This window comes from Cervus canadensis, chromosome 1 (genome assembly GCF_019320065.1).
Source record: "Cervus canadensis isolate Bull #8, Minnesota chromosome 1, ASM1932006v1, whole genome shotgun sequence".
Lineage (NCBI taxonomy): Eukaryota > Metazoa > Chordata > Mammalia > Artiodactyla > Cervidae > Cervus > Cervus canadensis.
Genome location: NC_057386.1, coordinates 122,542,344 through 122,562,942, shown reverse-complemented (window position 1 = coordinate 122,562,942; position 20,599 = coordinate 122,542,344). Strand labels below are relative to the sequence as shown.

The 20,599-nt window shown below is 42.6% G+C and overlaps 1 protein-coding gene across 2 annotated transcripts in view; it reads right to left on the bottom strand.

The window, feature by feature from the left end:
• The window catches only part of TMEM233 (transmembrane protein 233), a 46,020-nt gene that overhangs the window by 10,291 nt on the left and 15,130 nt on the right, over window positions 1-20,599 (bottom strand). Inside the window, exon 2 of one of the 2 annotated variants that reach the window (XM_043440337.1) lies at window positions 1,217-1,353. In XM_043440337.1, coding sequence (XP_043296272.1) covers window positions 1,217-1,353 — 137 coding nt within the window. Of the gene's footprint in view, window positions 1-1,212; window positions 1,354-20,599 lie in introns of both variants that reach the window. The other variant, XM_043440346.1, reaches the window with a different exon arrangement.

Sequence of the window (20,599 nt, the reverse complement as noted above, 5' to 3'; positions counted from 1 at the left end):
TTGTCATTCCCAGATCCTGGTTGTCCATCACACCACCTTGCCCTTTGGCAAAACTCTCACGGAAAATATCATTGGTTCTAGCGGATGGAGCCCACCTCCGCTGGCTGGAGAAATCAGAATAAATTTGTTCAGATCCAGAGAGAAACATCACCTCTTTGTGAGATGAGAGCTGAAAATACCAGACACAGGTAGAGACCCTTCTGCTCTTAAACTAAGAACAGTTAGGCTAGTTGGGTGCAGTGTCATGTAGGAAATCATTTAGCAGATTAGACGCTAAGGCAGAGCAAGTGATAACCGTAAAGCTCCACTTCTTGTCATGTATCTCCCACTCTCTTACAGTTAGGTGGAACTGTGTGACTGGTGTTAGTTGATCGATTATGAGCGTAAGCGACAAGTACCGCTCCAGGGCTGAGGCAGTGAAAACCCATGTGGGATGCTCTGGCTTTTCCTCTTCCCTGTCTCAGCCTGAGAAGCCCGCATGTTCTAGATCAGAGGCTGGAAAACAAAGGGCTGTGGGCCAGCTCCCTGTTTTTATAAATAAAGCTTTATCACACACAGCCACATTAACGCATTTACAGATTGGATATGGCTGCTTCTATGCTAAAATGGCAGAGTTAAATAGTTGCAACTGAGATGCTAATAGTGGCCTAAAATATTTATCATCTGGCCCTTTACAGGAGAAGTTTGTTGACTCCTGTTTCAGACAGAGCAGCTACAAGTTGGTGTAGTCTGGACCCTGAGGGACTGTGTGGAGGAGAGACTTTCCACAAACCCACGTGGCCTATGGAATAGCAGTGAGGAAAAATGAAAACTCTTTTGTTTGAGACTGTTTGTTACTGGAGCACAATCTAACCTATCCTAGCAGATTCCAGGGGGCTTTTCAAGAAAAGGCACCTTAGAGGACTTCCCTGGAGGTCCAGTGACTAAGACTCTGCACTCCCAATACAGGGAGCCTGAGTTTGATCCCTGGTCGGGGAACCAGATCCCACACACTGCAACTAAAGATTCCACATGCCACAACTAAAGATCCCTCTTGTCACAACTAGATTTCGCATGCTGCAACTAAAGATCCTGCATGCCACAACTAAGAGCTTGCATGCTGCAACTAAGGATCCCACATTCTGCAACAAAGATGGATTCCATGTGCCGCAACTAAGACCTGGCACAGCCAAACAAATAAAAATAAATATTAAAAAAACCAAAAAAGCTTACCTACTTCCATGTGAAGTGAACTGTACAAGAAATAGCAATGACGAGAAGGCCAATAATGATGGAGGCAACGGCCACCCACTTGGCATTCCTTCCAAGCCGCTTGGATCCTTCGATGTCTCCATCCTCATAGCTGTTCTGAGCCTGGGGGACACAAGGGAAGAGCTGGAGATGACAACGCATAAGGAAAGACATGGCTTCCCAGGCTGATCTGAGCCAGTGGCATGGTTACCACCTCCTCCAGGAAGTCTTCCCTGAACTCCCCGTCTGAGTTAACTTCCTCTTCTGTAGTTCCTGATAACTTTCATCTTAATATTTACCATAGCATATTGAAAAGAATGATTTGGCCTCTCCCATTAGAGTATAAGTGCTATGTGAGCAGGGACCATTATCTATCTTGTTCAGCACAGTATACCACTGCCCAATGCAATATTTGTCATGTAAATGGTATGAAATAAATATTTGCATGCTGAAAGGATGAAAAGGTACATCTGTCTCATCCATTGGAACAGGGGTCTCTGCAAGCTATGGCCCATAGGCCAAATCCAGCCTGCCATTTTTGTAAACAAAGTTTGTAGGGAACATAGTCACAATCATTTGTTTACTACTGTCTGTAGCTGCTTTTATAACAACAGAACTGAGTAGCTGGGACAGAGAGCATATTACTTACAAGTCCTAAAATTATTATTTGGTCTATGACAGAAAAAGATTGTCTGCTTCTTATGCTAGAAGGTCAGGGACCCTGGCTGACCTGTTCACCCTTTCGTCAAAGCCAAAATGTCATTCATCTGGCACTTATTCATACAGCTTCCCCAGCTGTTAGAATACTGGAAAACTTCTATACTGATTGGTGAGTAGCAGCTACCACTTCCCAATTTCCCAGCCATCCTGCTCTCTCCTCTGAGTTTCCCCAGACCTCCCCATGATCCAGGGTATCACTAGCTTCAACATGGTATCCTTGTGCAAAGGCACAGAATCTTCTGTGCCCTTTGGAGAGATGTCTGGTCCATTGTAGGAACTCAAGAAATCTGTACTGGCTGAATGGGTGATGAATACATCTGTTTTCCTCCAGAATATGAGTTCACTGATGGCATCCTAGAGCCCCAGGCAAAGGCGAGATGCTCAGAGAGTCCTTGCTGCTGAGCTGAAGGTCAGATGCTACCCCCTTCTCTCTTATAAGCCCTCTTTATCATAACTCCCACTGTTGAGCTCTCCCCCAAAAGCTGTGCTGCAGCCCAAAAAACAATGGAAATCTGCATTTGTAAGTTACGGACAGAATCATTCGATCCATGCCATGAATTGCAGGTTTCTGTGGGAACATCTATTCTTGACTCTGAAAGCACAGCACTTCAGTAATAATCACCCTTCTTCGTGAACTATGAAGGGGAATGAGGCATATACAGACAATTACAAGTCAGAGAAACTCCCAGTAAACCACAGAGCCTTCTGCTTCCGGAACCTTCCATCAATTCTTGGACCTGGGCCACCTTAGTCAGCAACAGGCTGGGAGACTTGCCTCCCCAGCTAGTCTTGCTTTCGGGCCTCTTGTGTGAATGGAAGAGTGAGAGCTTGAAATGATGCCAGGGACTGCCGGCAGGGAGAACTCCAGAAACTTGTGTCCTGAATTCTGGAGTTCTTAACCCTGCGTGCCCATCAGAAACACGTGGATAGTATTAAAAACAAATGCCAAAGGCTTGGCCCTATTCTGGAGAGATTCCAATTTAACTGGTGTAGAAGCCAGACACCAGTTTTTCAAAATAGAAATTGTGGTAAAATGTGCCTGACATAAAATTTGCCACTGCTGAGTGTACAATTCATTGGCACTAAGTACATTCACGTTGTGCAAATATCACCATTATTAGTCATTTCAAACTGAAACTGTTTTCATTAAACACTCACTCCTCACTCTTCCCACCACCCCTCCCCATCCCCAGCCCCTGGCAATCACCATTCTGTGTCCTGTCTCTATGGAATTTGACTGCTCTAGGGATTTTATATGAGTTGACTCATACAATGGTTGTCTTCTATGATTGGCTTATCTCAATAAGCATAATGTCCTCAAGGTTCATCTGTGTTGTAGCATGTGTCAGAGTTTCTTTCCTTTTTGAGGCTGAATAATATTTCATTTTATGGATAGACCACATTTTGTTTACCCACTCATTCATTGATGGATACTTGGGTTGCTGCCACAGTATTTTTTAAAAAGCCTTCTCAAAGTCGCAAACCTTTGGTCTAGACAACTATCCTTAACATTGTGCAAGGTCAAGATGTTCACCATCTTAAGATTTAACCCAAGAAAATGTGTCATGGAGCATGGGCTCTAAAACACAGAGAGATATGAGTTCAGATTTCCTGTCTTATCAGCTGTGAGAATTAGAGCAAGCTATCAAGCTTTCTAAGCCTCAGGGTCCTCATCTGTAAACTGGGGACAATAGTAATAACATCTCCTTCATATTGGAGGGGCCAATGAGTTAATGCATGCAAAGTGGTTAGCATTGGTTCAGAACATAATTTATGCTCAATAAATTAAGTTTTACTATGAATTGCCACTGTCTGTTTTATTCTTCTAAAGCTGAGGTCCTTGGGGTGAAACAGAATCATCTGGGCTACTTATGAGAATTATAGGTGATCAGTCTCTATTCCTTGCTAGAACAGAATCAGGGGACCTAAGTTTGGGAAACTTTGTTTTAGAGGCTTCACAATTAAAGTCACTGCATAGAATCCTAGAACCCCAAATTGTGAGTTCATAATCAGTTTAAGATTATATAGATTCAGACCCTCTTAAATTGATCATTATTCTATCATGCTACCTTCAAAAACCCAGTTCTGAGAGTAGTCATGGTGATATACTTGCACTGCCGTAACCAGGAAAAAAAAAAAGAAAAAACCAAAAAAATGAGACATTCCTTGCCAATCTCTCCCCAAACATTGTCAACCCCTGGCTATTTGGATGAAAACCCAGTCTCGTGTTCTCAGTAGCAGTGACAATGAAAGTGGGAAGAAGAGCCAGTGTGTGCCATGTTGAAGGGTACACCTACATCTGGGCATTGCCCATGAGCTCAGGGGAGATGGGAGCTCCCCAGGTCACTTATCTGCTGCAGATCAGCAGAGCCACACTGGTGACCTGGCTAAGGGGCACGTGTTCAACCTTCATCACCTGTTAGCAGTCTGGCCTCTTGTATGTAACCCGTTTCTTTGCAATTCACCATCCCTCTGGGACTCATAAAGGAGACGTTGAGTCATCCCAGGAATGAGTCCATGTTAGCTTGAAAAAACAGGTGAAAAGCCTCTTTCAATATTAGTTGTAGACTCTTTTCTTCCCAAGAATCCTCTTATGAATCCCTTTCTTCCTCTGGTTCTTGGAGAAGGGGCTTCCCATGGGTAAATCTGCTGGGTAAATGTAAGGATATGGGGGAAGGGATGAAGGTGGGGTACTTTAGAACTCTCACATTTCACTTTAAAGGACTTCACTGGTGAGGGGCTCTGGCTTCAGGGTCATCATACAACAATAGAGCAGGAAGGAATTAATCCCCCCCTCCTCAGTTCATTGGCTGGAGTTCTTTTCTCTCCCAACTGGAATTGCGTATTAATATAGGTCTGTTGGCAGATGCTACAGATTGAAGCAGGGGGAATGCGTTTTAGAGAAAATGTATGGTTTATAAATCTTTTTCTGAAGGGCTTAAAAAGCAAACTATTCCATCTGCTATGGAAGAACTATAAAGAAACAAGGGATGACTTTGATACTTAAATTTACATGATCGTCTCAGTTCTTTCATCAATTCTGAATGCAGTGCATGAACATGTAAAGTATCCGAATGCTACAGAAACATAGTAAGATAGGAAGTCTTCTCTCAATTCCATTTCCCAAAGATAACAGGGTAGTACATTTGCTTCTAGATGTTTTCCCCCATGAATAATATGAAAGGAGAACTGACACTTTCTCCTGGTTTCATTTGACTAAGCACATCACACACCACAGTTCATGAATAACAGCAATTTGTATACTGAGACAAACCAAGAACAACAGGTTAGTCTGTTAGCCTGCATCCTTCCAATACTGAAACCTTGAGTATTTCCCGTAAGGCTTTGCAGACACTTTCATCTTGGCCTTTTGTGACATGGATACCTAAACGCAGGTCCCTTCCTTTGTGGATATGCAATCTTTTGAGAAAGATACTGTTTTGCCTTTTTTAAAAAAATCACAAATAGATGAATGGAAAACCTGGTAATCTTGGAAATTTTGTATTCATTTCCTTTAACTACTGTGCTTTGTATTTGGCTGGCTGGTCATTTTGAGGCTGGACTTCCTTGTATTTCTTTTCAAGTAAAATTTTTTTCTTTTCTAATTGTTTTGGCCTCTGAGTTTTTCTTTGACAAAAATCATAATGATAACAGATAACATATACTGAGTATTTACTATGGGACAGACACCTGTCAAGGATTATTTCATCAGTCCTCATAACAACCCTGTGAGGCAGATGTTTTGTTTCCATTTTACTGATGGGAAAACTGAGTCAGAGAAGTTAAAATAATTTGCCTGAAGTTACACAGCTAGTTTGGTTCTCTCTCTCAGAGTTTTCTGCTTTTTCTTTTTTTCTTTTCCTTTTAGTTAAAAATGTGAATAGTATCATACTATTCATGTTCTGTAACTTGCTTTTTACCACTTGTTACAGGGTGGGGGTGGCTTTCCACGCGAGTGCTTCTGGGTCTGTTTCACTGCTGTTTTCTTTCTCCAGTCATGACTTAAAGTACATTGATAAACTTCCTAATGTTGCACTGTCCTTGATTCTTGGGGAAAAACTTTAGTTTGTCATGATTCACTTTTGGTGGGTAACTTTCTGTTTTCAAACAACTTCAAACTTACATAAAAGTTGCAAGCATAGTTGTCTCACTCTTTTTAATGGCTTTGTACTAGTCACTTAAATGGTCACACCTCACCAACAGACATTTCAGCTATTTAAAGTTTGTGGCAATTACATAATACGCTGCAGCGGACACCCTCATTCATATATTTTTGTACACATTGAGTGTCTTCTCAGGATGGATTCCTAGGAATGGGATTACAGAGTCAAAGGGTATATTTATATTTGGAGATAGAGTAAAACTGCATTGCAGAAAAACTGTACAAAATTTACATTCCCACTAACAATATTTCTACGTCCTTTCCTCTACAACCTTGCCAACACTGTATGCTATTAATCTATTTTTGCTGTTTTAACAGGTGATAAAGAAACTCACAGTAACGCTTCTTTATTATGATGAGCCATGTTCAGATTTCCACTCAAACATCACCTTCTGAGAGAGGCCTTCTCAGATCAGTTTATTTAAAACTTTCCCAAGTGACTAATACAGTGCCTGGAGATCAATAAATACTTGTTGAATTAACAAACGTACAGTGCTGGCAAGGTTGTGGAGGAAAGGACACAGAAATATTGTTAATGGGAATGTAAAGCAGGAGATATTAAGAAGAGGTGGCAAGAATACACAGAAGAACTGTACAAAAAAGATCTTCATGACCCAGATAATCACGATGGTGTGATCACTCACCTAGAGCCAGACATCCTGGAATGTGAAGTCAAGTGGGCCTTAGAAAGCATCACTACGAACAAAGCTAGTGGAGGTGGGGGGGAGGAGCTAAGATGGCGGAGGAATAGGATGGGGAGACCACTTTCTCCCCTACAAATTCATCAAAAGAACATTTGAACGCTGAGCAAACTCCACAAAACAACTTCTGATTGCTAGCAGAGGACATCGGGCGCCCAGAAAAGCAGCCCACTGTCTTCGAAAGGAGGTAGGACAAAATATTAAAGATAAAAAGAGAGACAAAAGAGCTAGGGACGGAGACCCATCCCGGGAAGGGAGTCGTAATAGAGAAAGTTTCCAAACACCAGGAAAGCTAGTGGAGGTGATGGAATTCCAGTTGAGCTATTTCAAATCCTGAAAGATGATGCTGTGAAAGTGATGCATTCAATATGCCAGCAAATTTGGAAAACTCAGCAGTGGCCACAGGACTGGAAAAGGTCCGTTTTCATTCCAGTCCCAAAGAAAGGCAATGCCAAAGAATGCTCAAACTACTGCACAATTGCACTCATCTCACATGCTAGTAAAGTAATGCTCAAAATTCTCCAAGCCAGGCTTCAGCAATACATGAACTGTGAACTTCCAGATGTTCAAGCTGGTTTTAGAAAAGGGAGAGGAACCAGAGATCAAATTGCCAACATAAACTGGATCATCGAAAAAGCAAGAGAGTTCCAGAAAAACATCTATTTCTGCTTTATTGACTATGCCAAAGCCTTCAACTGTGTGGATCACAATAAACTGTGGAAAATTCTGAAAGAGATGGGAATACCAGACCACCTGACCTGCCTCTTGAGAAACCTATATGCAGGTCAGGAAGCAATAGTTAGAACTGGACATGGAACAACACGCTGGTTCCAAATCGGGAAAGGAGTACATCAAGGCTGTATATTGTCACCCTGCTTATTTAACTTTTATGCAGAGTACATCATGAGAAATGCTGGGCTGGAGGAAGCATAAGCTGGAATCAAGATTGCCAGGAGAAATATCAATAACCTCAGATATGCAGATGACACCACCCTTATGGCAGAAAGTGAAGAAGAACTAAAGGGCCTCTGGATGAAAGTGAAAGAGGAGAGTGAAAAAGTTGGCCTAAAGCTCCACATTCAGAAAAGTAAGATCATGGCATTCGGTCCCATCACTTCATGGCAAATAGATGGGGGGACAGTGGAAACAGTGGCTGACTTTATTTTTCTGGGCTTCAAAATCACTGCGGATGGTGACTGCAGTCATGAAATTAAAAGATGCTAAAAAAAAAAAAAAAGAAAAAGATAAAAAAAGATGCTTACTCCTTGGAAGGAAAGTTATGACCAACCTAGACAGCATATTAAAAAGCAGAGACATTATTTTGTCAACAAAGGTCCATCTAGTCAAGGCTATGGTTTTTCCAGTGGTCATGTATGGATGTGAGAGTTGGACTATAAAGAAAGCTGAGTGCCCAAGAATTGATGCTTTTGAACTGTGGTGTTGGAGAAGACTCTTTAGAGTCCCTTGGACTGCAAGGAGATCCAACCAGTCCATCCTAAAGGAGATCAGTCCTAGGTGTTCATTGGAAGGACTGATGTTGAAGCTGAAACTCCAATACTTTGGCCAACTGATGTGAACAGCTGATTCATTGGAAAAGAGCCTGATGCTGGGAAAAACTGAGGGCAGGAGGAAAAGGGGACGACAGAGAATGAAATGGTTGGATGGCATCACCGATCAATGGACATGGGTTTGGGTGGATTCAGGGAGTTGGTGATGGAGAGGGAGGCCTGGGGTGCTGTGGTTCATGGGGTTGCAAAGAGTTGGACACTACTGAGCAACTGAACTTAATACAGAATTTATTTAATTTTGACTGTGCTGGGTCTTTGTTGTTGCATGGGCTTTTCTCTAGTTGTGGTGAGCAGGGCTACTCTTCGTTGCAGTGCATGGGCTTCTCACTGTGATGACTTCTCTTTTTGTGGAGCATGGGCTCTAGGACACACAGGTTTCAGTAGCTGCAGTGTGTGGGCTCAGGAGTTGCAGCTCCTGAGATCTAGAGCACAGGCTCAATAGTTGTGGCACACAAGCTCAGTTGCTCTGTGGCATGTGACATCTTCCTAGATCAGGGATCAAACCTGTGTCTCCTGCATCGGCAGGTGGATTCTTTACCACTGAGCCACCAGGGAAGTCCCAAATGTATTTCTTCTTAATGAGTTTTATACTTATAACAACTTTTTGTCTAGTTGTCTATTAATTTGTCTGATAATTATATATTTGCAGAAACTTTTTACATATTACAGGTCAGCACCATGCAATAGAAACATAATGGGGACCACACACCTAATTCAAAATTTTCTGGACATCCTTGGTGGTCCACTGGTAAAGAATCCACCTGTCAATGCAGGGGATGAGGGTTCGATCCCTGGTATGGGAAGATTCCACATGCTGCAAGGCAACTAAGCCCATGTACTGGAGCCTGTGAGCTTCAACTACAGGGTCCATGGGCTGCAAATGCTGAAGCCTGAGTGCCCTACAGCCCATGCTCTGCAATGAGGAGCCCAGGCACTGCAACTAGAGTAGCCCCCACTCTCCACGACTGGAGGAAGCCTGCATGCAGCAACAAAGACCCAGTGCAGTAAAAATAAAAATCTTTTCTAGTAGCCACATTAAAGAGGTAAAATTAACTTTAATAATATTTTATTTAACCCAACATGTCCAAACTTTTATCATTAAAATCTGTGGTGCTATTTCAAATACTCAATAGTCACATATGACAACAGTCACTCTAAGAATAGCACAGAAAATAATATAATGTATTATGTATGTTGCAAAATTCTCTCCCAGTTTTTCCTGGCCCATTGTCTTTTTCCCCTAAATTATATATTTTATTATGATATAGTTTAGGGTTCATAAAAAGTTACAAATATAGTACTAGGAGTTCCCTTGTACCTTTCACCAAGCTTTGGCTAATGATGATATCTTAAGTAACCACAGTACTTGGTCAAAACCAGGAAATTGACATTGGTTGATATTATTAACTCAGTTATAGACCTTATTCAGATTTTACCAGTTTTCACATGCACTCTTTGTTGTTGTTGTTGTTTTGGGGTATGTGTATAGCTGTATGAAATTTTGTCGCCTGCAGATTGGAGTGACTATTGCCATAAAGAAATTCTTTCATGAAGGGTATAGAGAAAAGGGAACCCTCCTACACTTTGGTGGAAATGTAAGTTGGTGAAGCCACTATGGAAAACAATATGGAGGTTCCTCAGAAAACTAAAAATGGAACTGCCATACCATCCAGCAATCCCAATCCTGGGCATATATCTGGACAAAACTATAATTCCAAAAAGATAGATGCACCCCTATGTTCATAGCAGCACCAGTCACAATAGACAAGACATGGAAACAACCTAAATGTCCCTCAACAGAGGAACAGATAAAGATGCCATACGTTTATATCCAATGGACCACTCCTCAGCCATAAAAAACAAAATAATGCCATTCACAATAACAAGAGTACAACCAGGATTATCATACTAAGTGAAGTAAGTCACAAAAAGTAAATCACTTATACGTGGAATCTAAAATATGACACAAATGAACCTCTCTATGAAACAAAAACAGACTCACGAACAGAGAACAGGTTGCCAAGGGGGTGGCCATTGGGGGAGGGATGAGGTGGGAGTTTGGGGTTAGCAGATGTAAGCTTTTATATATAAAATGGATAAACAGCAAGGTCCTACTGTATAGCAAAGAGAACTGTATTCAATATCCTATGATAAGCCATATGGAAAAGAATATTTTAAAAGAATGTACATATATATATATGTAACTGAATCACTGTGTTGAACAGTAGAAATTAACATAACATTTAAAATCAACTATATTTCAATTTAAAAAAGAAGAAATTCTCTCATGTTACCCTTTGTAAGTCACACCCTTTCTCATGTCCAAGTCTGTTGTCTTTTAATTTAGATTTGTGGCATTTGGATATTGCCCAGAGTTCACTTCCAGGCTGTGACACTTCCTCATAATTTCATAAACCAAGTACCTTTATTTTAAGGTGCTAAATAGCAATTTGCAGTCTCCGTTCACCATGCAGAGTAGGTTAAAAAGAAAGACCTTTAGATTCTTTTCAGCTCTTATCATTCCATTGTGAGTCAAATGAATATTTGTCAGCATGTAGAAAAAATGGTTGTCCTCAAATATTTTATAAGGCCTCAAGAGTCCCCAGCAGTGGTTCTTCCCTTTTCTGTGAGGCTGGGCTTATGCTGGCAAAATGTAACAGTCATTACAAAACCTAAAAAGAGCTTTCAGGTCTTGGTCAGCTGCCTTGAACCAGCAAAGGTCACGTTTGGGAACAGAAAAGTGGCCAAGTTCCTTTCTCCTGTAGTAAATACTAGTGATGTCATGCTCACTGCATCTGGTAATTTCAAGCTTGTTTATACGTCCCTTCCCTGGATGGACACATGATATGCAAATACCCTGGCAGGAAAGTTGTTTGGGAGCCAGAAATGAGGATGATTGTCTCTATGCCCAACCACAAGAAGGCTGCAGCAGGGACCAGCAAGACTATGCTGTGAGGCCATGCAGCCAAGCCTCCTGGCCATCTGTCAGAAGGTACAGGTAATAGCTGGAAGCCACATTTCCAAGAAGCAGACACCCAGAAAAATTCCGTAAATTTTAATAACTGGCATTGAACACCAATGGGTCCCATGTTCTGGGACTCTGTGACACTTTATGTCAATGACAAAGTTGATCTCCTGTCCTGAGCCAGGAAAATATGAAGAGTACTTTGTCCATTCCCTCTGGTCTTTAGAGCAGAGCTCTTGCTGCATCTCACATGATATTGGATGAGACAGCATCACCTATGGGGTGGCTGTCAGGTGAAGATCTCAGATGAAACTCTCTAAATGGATATGTTTAACATTCTTTATACTGGTGGCCGTATCTTAGAATCACCTATGTTCCCAAAATGCCCATGAAAATTCCTGTGCCCAAGCCCCACCCCAGATCAACTGAATCAGGATCTCTGGGGATGAGACTTCAACATCAGTATTTTTTGAAAAGCTTCTTGGGTCATTGTGAGAAGAGTTGAGAACCACTGTCCTGGATGGACAGCCATTCATTCATTCATCCAGTCATTCACTCATTCAAAAACTATTTACTAAGCATCAATTATGCGCCAGGCACATTTCCTGCCCTCATGGAGCTTACATTTTGGTAAAGACTGAAAATGAAATACTTAAACATGGAATTTTCTTGGGCTCCAAAATCACTGTGGATGGTGACTGCAGCCACAAAGTTAAAAGACACTTGCTCCTTGGAAGAAAAGCTATGATAAACCTACACAGCATATTAAAAAGCAGAGAAATCATCCTGCCAACAAAGGTCTGTATAGTCAAAGTTACAGTTTTTCTAGGAGTCATGTATGGATGTGAGAGTTGGACCATAAAGAAGGCTGAGCATCAAAGAATTGATGCTTCAGAACTGTGGTGTTGCAGAAGACTCTTGAGAGTCCCTTGGACAGCCAGGAGATCAAACCAGTCAATCTTAAAGGAAATTAATCTTGAATATTCATTGGAAGGACTGATGCTGAAGCTCCAATACATTGGCTACCTGATGTGAAGAGCTGACACATTGGAAAAGACCCTGATTCTGGGAAGATTGAGGGCAGGAGGAGAAGCAGGATGAGAGGATGAGAAACTCAATGGACATGAGTTTGAGTAAGTTCTGGGAGACAATGAAGGACAGGGAACCCTGGTATGCTGCAATCCAGGGGTCACAGAGAGTCAGGCATGACTAAGTGACTGAACAACAACAAAACATGCAAGTAAACAAGAATACAGAATATTACTAAGGTAAGAAAAATGGGATGGTGGGAGGAAGCTCTCCCTCAAGTTGGGGCAGGTGTCAAGACCTGAAGACCTGAGAAGGAGCCAGATCTGCAAAAAGGGAGAAGATGCCCAGCAGAGAAAACAGCAAATGTGAGAGGGAAATTATTTTTCTGCTGAAGGTACTAAAGAAAATCCAATGTGACTGAAATGTAGGCATGAAAAGTAGGCGAGGGGAGAGAGGAAGGGGAGTATAAGATAAGGCTGGAGGTGAAGCCAGGGATTATGTTATAATAATGAACATAATAATAATAATATATAGTTATTTATATATTTATATTTTATCATTTACATATTTATAAAATAATATATAGTCATAACTTTAACTATAGTTATATGAATTATCATGCTAAAATAAATTAGTTAACATAAAGTAGTTAATTTTATTAAACTAAATAGCTAAAATAAATATAGTTAATATTTATGGAGTGCCTATTCTATGCTAGGCCCTGACCTAACATGCAGGAGTCACACTTCCTCAGTGGCTCCCCTGGCTTCATTTTCAAGAGCTTTCTTAGCAATATCAACTCCATTTTGATCTTCCTTTTCTGGAGCCCCGAAGGAAACAGACCAGGGCTGAGTCAGAGCCTAGGTCAGGGGACAGACTTAGGATGGGGTGACCTGAGAAGGCTGCCCTGAGGAAGTTGACATGTAAGCTGAGACAGGAAGAATGAGAAGTCACTGGCCACATGAGATGGACAGAGGAGAGGGCTCCCAGCAGAGGAAATGACCTAGACGAGGATGGAGGCCAGGAAAGGCGGCGGGGGGTAGGGTGGGGGAGGTGAACAGGGAGGAGGGCTCCTGGAGAACCTTGTCGGGGCCAGAACTTGAAGGCCACAGAAGGCCACAAAGTCTCTCCTTTGGAAGGCAAGGGGCGTCAATGATGGGGGGCCACTCAGGGGCTTCTGGTCCCATACCCCACACATGATTTATGCCCTCTGATCACAGACCACTATCAGACATCAGGAGCTTTCCAGAAGAGCAACTTCCCACTGAGGCATCAGTGACAGCTGAGGCCCCACTTGGTTACCAGTCCCAGTAACAGAAATGTGCCTTCTGAGCCGTACCAAGGAAGAAGGGGACTTAACAGCAGAACTTTGGATTTTTACTGGTCTTTTTTCCTTAATGCTGGGCAAAACCAAGAAGGAGAAAAGTTGGGTAAGGGAATGGGAACCCTACCAAAGTGTATTTAATAGCTCATTTGTTTTCACCTCCCTGCTGTTCCAGAAACTCTGGATACTTATCAGGCCCTTACCCTAAAATAATTCATGTCAGTCCATCCCACCTGGAAAAGGTATTTCCTTTTCTGTGTCAGAATCAATCCTAACCCCTTCCAGACCACTTTAACAACCTTGTGGCTTTTCCCTTTACAAGCCCCTGAGTCTTTCTCTTCCCTGGAACATTCTTCCAGTTTTGTCTGAATCTGTGTCACCTGAATTGCAGTTCCCAACATCACAATGAATTCTTCTCTTACTAGTACACAGCTCTTGGTGTGGCTCAGGGCTACTCACTCTGCTGCTTGTGGCCGTGTTGAGTATTTCTAACTGTGAGCTCCACCAGGGCGGACACCATGTCTCTCTTTACTCACCACTCCATTTCCAGGTGCCTAAAGGAGGACACTTAGTACTCCTTTAGTTCCCTTTGATGGGGTCAAAAAACCAAACAAATCCACCAGCAAAGCAAAACAGACACCAAAACAAAACAATCGACCAGCATAATTTTCTGACCAAGGCAACCTGTTATTTTGGTGCTGGCAGAACAAAGGGTAAACTGAGTCATCTAACTTTCCGTGTCAGAGTTCTGAAGGGTGGGCTTCTGCCCTAGAATGGCAGACACAGGTTTGCTGTCTGAATGACCAGAAGAAGGAATTTTCAGCTTGAGGTCAACATTTGTGAAGGAATTTTAGTCCTTTAGCCTTTACGTCATAAGTCAGAGTCACTGACAATTCTTCACCTAAATGGAGGCCACCCTCCCAGTATTTGTATGTGTGTATGTGAACTGTGCTCCACCCGATTTTATTACAGATGTTATACAACAGACAGACAGATCTTTAATATGGCAGTAAGTAAGTAAATAAGTAAAAGATGCTTACTCCTTGGAAGGAGAGTTATGACCAACCTAGACAGCATATTAAAAGGCAGAGACATTACTTTGCCAACAAAGGTCTGTCTAGTCAAGGCTATGATTTTTCCAGTGGTCATGTATGGATGTGAGAGTTGGACTATCAAGAAAGCTAAGTGCCAAAGAATTGATGCTTTTGAACTGTGGTGTTGGAGGAGACTCTTGAGAGTCCCTTGGACTGCCAGGAGATCCAACAGGTCCATCTTAAAGGAGATCAGTCCTGGGTGTTCACTGGAAGGACTGATATTGAAGCTGAAACTCCAATATTTTGGCCACCTGATGCAAAGAACTGACTCACTGGAAAAGACCCTGATGCTGGGAAAGATTGAGTGCAGGAGGAGAAGGGGACGACAGAGGATGAGATGGTTGGATGGTATCACCGACTCAATGGACATGAGTTTGGGTAAACTCTGGGAGCTGGTGATGGACAGGGAGGCCTGGCGTGCTGCAGTTCATGGGGTTGCAGGGAGTCGGACACGACTGAACTGAACTGAACTAAGTATGTGTTAGTCACTCAGTCGTGTTCAACTCTGCGATCCCATGGACTGTAGCCCCCCAGGCTCCTCTGTCCATGAAATTCTCCAGGCAAGAATACTGGAGTGGGATGCCATGAACCCAAAGGAGAATAAAGCTTTGGAGGGATGAATCTGAATCTGTTTTCCTCCTCTGTAAAATGGGGATGATAGTACCTACAACACAGGTTGCTGGTGGGGCTTTATTGAGAAGAGTATAAAAGGGCCCAGCATCATCTCATGCAATTCTGAGAACAATGTAGAGAGGTCTGCATTAACATTCCTGTTGGAGAGGTGGGGAAACCCAGGCCCAGAGAAGTTAGTTGAAGGAATAGAGCCGACATTAGAATCCAGAGTTGAGTGCAGAGCCTGGACCCACTCAGTGCCTACCTTTGAAATCTACTGCCAGCCTAGGGTTCAAATGGCAAACCAAAGGAAAGAGAGGCTACAAGCAAAAAAAAAAAGGTAGGGTTTCCCTAAAAACTTTGGAACACACAGTTAATTCCCTGCAACAAGTTTCACAAAGCAAGTGAAAGAAGCAAGGCCCAGACTATCCACCAAAGAAAAGATTTGCAAGTTAGAAATCTGATAAGGGACTCATATGCAGAATACACCAAGAACTCTTACAACTCAGCAAGAAAAAGACAATTTAAAATGGGCAAAGAATGTGAATAAAAAGCTCTCCAAATAAGATATACAAATAGCCAATAAGCACAAGAAAAGATGCTCAGTCTCATTAGTCTTTCAGTCAGTTCAGTCGCTCAGTCGTGTCCGACTCTTTGCGACTCCATGAATCGCAGCACGCCAGGCTTCCCTGTCCATCACCAACTCCTGGAGTTTACTCAAACTCATGCCCATCGAGTCGGTGATGCCATCTAGCCACCTCATCCTCTGTCGCCCTCTTCTCCTCCTGCCTCCAATCCCTCCCAGCATCAGAGTCTTTTCCAACGAGTCAACTCTTTGCATGAGGTGGCCAAAGTATTGGAGTTTCAGCTTCAGCATCAGTCCTTCCAATGAACACTCAGGACTGATCTCCTTTAGGATGGACTGGTTGGATCTCCTTGCAGTCCAAGGGACTCTCAACAGTCTTCTCCAACACCACAGTTCAAAAGCATCAATTTTTCGGTGCTCAGCTTTCTTCACAGTCCAACTCTCACATCCATACATGACCACTGGAAAAACCATAGCCTTGACCAGATGGACCTTTGTTGGCAAAGTAATGTCTCTGCTTTTTAATGTGCTGTCTAGGTTGTTCATAACTTTCCTTCCAAGAAGTGAGCGTCTTTTAATTTCACGGCTGCAGTCACCATCCGCAGTGATTTTGGAGCCCCCCCAAATAAAGTCTGATACTGTTTCCACTGTCTCCCGATCTATTTCCCATGAGGTGATGGGACCAGATGCCATGATCTTAGTTTTCTGAATGTTAAGCTTTAAGTCAACTTTTTCACTCTCCTCTTTCACTTTCATCAAGAGGCATTAGTCTTTAGGGAAATGCAAATCACAACAAGATACCTGCTAGAATGGCCAGAACGGTGAAGACAGGCAGTGGCAAGCATTACTGAGAAACTGGAACCTTCAGACACTGCTGGTGGGAAAGTAAAGTGGTGCAGTGGCTTTAGAAACAGGCTGGCAGATTCTTAAAAAGTTAAACAGAATTACTATACAACCCAGCAATTCCACTCTTAGGTATATGCCCAAGAAAATAGGAAGCCTATGTTCACATAGAAGGTGTATGTGAATATTCACAGCAGCATTATTCACAACAGCCTCCAAAATGGAATCAGCCCAAAATGTCCAACAACAAAGTGAATAAAACCCAAAATGTGGTATATTCAGTATTAAAAAGAAGGAAGTGCTGACATAAGCTACAGTGTGAATGAACCTTGAAAACACTGCACTGAGTCAAAGAAGCTGCTGGGGCCCAGGGCAGGCCAGCCTAAAACATGTTTTAATGGCATAATGGTTAATTTTGAATTAAAGTTACTAAAGAAATGGTCAATGCAAGAGGGACCCTTTGACCCCCCTTTCTGTCTCCCTGTAAGCAGGAAATAAAACTCACGTGGAAGGTGCAGGCTCTCCATCTGGAGGTAGAAAGATGCCCTTATTGACAGATACAGGGAATTCAGGCTGAGAAGCTTGTATAAACAAACTCTGCTACTTTTAAAATTTACCACCCAAGCCAAAATCCTGTTCAGATTCTTCACTAACTGAGCACCCCAAACCACGGTTTCTTTGTCCTGCTGCATTCTCACAAATTTACGGTTTGTCTGATATAAAAGCTGCCTTGCTTTGGCCACTTCTTTGGTCCTCTTCTAAAGACCTCTGTGCACACAAATTAAAATTTGTCTCTTTTTATTTTGTCTTGTGTCAATTTTATTATTAGGCCAGCCACAAGAACTCAAGAGGGATAGAGGGGGGAAATTTCCATTCCCTGACAAAGCCAAACACGAAAGATCACATATTGTATGATTCCATTTATGTGAAATAACCACAATAACTGATCAATTCAGTTGTCAGTCATGTCTGACTCTTTGCGACCCCATGAACTGCAGCACACCAGGCCTCCCTGTCCATCACCAATTCCTGGAGTTTACCCAAACTCATGTTCACCGAGTCGGTGATGCCAATCAACCATCTCATCCTCTGTTTTCCCCTTCTCCTCCCGCCTTCAATCTTTCCCAGCATCAGGGTCTTTTCAAATGAGTCAGTTCTTCACATCAAGTGGCCAAAGTATTGGAGTTTCAGCTTCAGCATCAGTCCTTCCAATGAACACAGAACTGATCTCCTTCAGGATGGACTGGTTGGATCTCCTTGCAGTCCAAGGGCTTCTCAGGAGTCTTCTCCAGCACCACAGTTCAAAAGCATCAATTCTTCGGTGCTCAGCTTTCTTTATATTCCAACTGTCACATCCATACATGACTACTGGAAAAACCATAGCCCTGACTAGACGAACCTTTGTTGGCAAAGTAATGTCTCTGCCTTTTAATATGCTTTCTAGGTTGGTCATAACTTTCCTGCCAAGGAGTAAGCATCTTTTAATTTCATGGCCACAGTCACCATCTGCAGTGATTTTGGAGCCCCCCAAAATAACGTCAGCCATTGTTTCCACTGTTTCCCCATCTATTTGCCATGAAGTGATAGGGTGGATGCCATGATCTTAGTTTTCTGAATGGTGAGCTTTAAGTCAACTTTTTCACTCTCCTCTTTCACTTTCATCAAGAGGCTCTTTAGTTCTTCACTTTCTGCCATGAGGGTGGTGTCATCTGCATATCTGAGGTTATTGATATTTCTCATGGCAATCTTGATTCCAGCTTGTGCTTCCTCCAGCCCAGTGTTTCTCATGATGTACTCTGCATATAAGTTAAATAAGCAGGGTGACAATATATAGCCTTGACGTACTCCTTTTCCTATTTGGAACCAGTCTGTTGTTCTGTGTCTGGTTCTAACTGTTGCTTCCTGACCTGCATACAGATTTCCCAAGAGAAACTGATAGCCCCAGAAAACAGATTAGCTGTTGCCAACAATAACTGATAGACCCAGAAAACAGGTTAGTGGTTGCCAGGATCTGAGAGGAAAAGGGGTGGTGAGTGACTGCTAATAGGTGTGGGATTTTTTTTTTAGGGGTGGTGAGAATTTATTGGAATTAAATAGTGGTGATGATTGTATAACGTTGTGAATATACTAAAAATCACTAAGTTGTACACTGTATTGTTTTTAAAGAAACAAGACCTAGTGACAGAGCTTTTGTGCATTGAGGGCTCTAGTGGATTGATGATGGGGCTTAGAGAAACTGGTGGGATCTGGCAAGAGATGGTGGTGGGGTTGAGAATCAGCATGGGGGTGCCTGGTAGTTATCCTAGAGTCCATTGGAAGCAGAAGCCAGGCTTGCACATGTTAACAGAAGATTAGACTTTCGTGTGAGCATGTGAAAAACATCTAAAAATACAGACAGGAATTCTGCGGAGAGTTGATTTAGCAGGGAGGTATAAAAAGCCAGAGAAACCTGGGCTATTGTACATTAATGTAAGCCCCTTTTAAATGCACAGGTCATTTATGCCCAGGAAAACTGGGATCCAGACAAAAATAGATCTTAGTTCAGGGACAAAATTAGCTTTGAGTAATTGCTCTAGTTTGCAATGAGGGCTGAAGGAAGAGTAAACCAGGAACTGGTGCTAAGTCTGGGAGCAGGGTGGCTTGAGAGCAAAGCAAGGTAATGGTCTGTTAAGAGCTTGCATCTGACATTCCACTGGCTAACAGAGCCTGACCTTTCTATTTTGTGGCCTATTCTGGGGTTCCTTCCCCGGGGAGTTAAATCCATTTTAAGTGGATGACATAGATGTCATAGCATACATCCCGGGAACACACAAAGCTTATTGCACCCCAGGGCCTTTGCACTTTCTGGCTCTGTCCAGGTCTTTCTATGGCTGGCTAGTTATCACCCTTTTAGCCTTTGCCCATCACCCTTTCTAAAGTAGGTTCTCTTCACCACCTACCCCCACTAATCCTCCTCTCATACGTCCCTGTTTATTCTCTTCAGTGTCTATCACTCTGAAATGACTTTGTTTATGTGCTAACTTGTGTATGGTCTGTCTTCCCCGAATCATACGTTAAGTTGCCAGAGAGCTGAGACCTCGACCGCCTCATCTGACAAGCAAGGGAAGGCTGTGGTTGTCCTGTGGTTCTCATGGAGACTGGATAATCCTGTCCAATTTAGGGGCAGAGTAGACCCCTTTGACTGTGGATTTGAAGTGACATGCTCCATACAACTTGTCTGTTTTCTGTGTCTTATTTCTTAACTGGTTCAGAATTCTCAAGGACAAGAACAGTGTTCACTGAGAACCTATTAGCTCAGAGATGTCCAGAACGTCAGCTGTATAAAGCTAGCATGTATCTACCTGGTCCCCATTGTATCTGGCACATAGTAAGTGTACAAAAATTGTTGAATGAATGAACTGTGAGAACCCCTGCCCCCAGCGTTCTACCCTTGAGAAGCAATGGCTGAAAATTTCCCAGGTCCTATGGCTCCTTCTCTGAGGGTAGCAAACACACTCAAGTGATGTTTCTCTGTGTTGACTTAAAGCTCTCCTCCCTCATCTTCTCCCAGCTTTTCTCTATGAACTTCAGAGCTAACTGCCATGCATCCGGCTTCTTGCTGTGGTGGCGAGGAACAGCCATAAACAGAAGAGAAGGCTGGTGACCCAGGCTGCCTCTGTCTTCGGCCACGCAGATAATCTACTTGCCACATTCCTACCTCCTGTTTTCATTTGATTTGATAATGGATCTTAGACTTTGCCACAATCAAACACAAATATGGAAGAG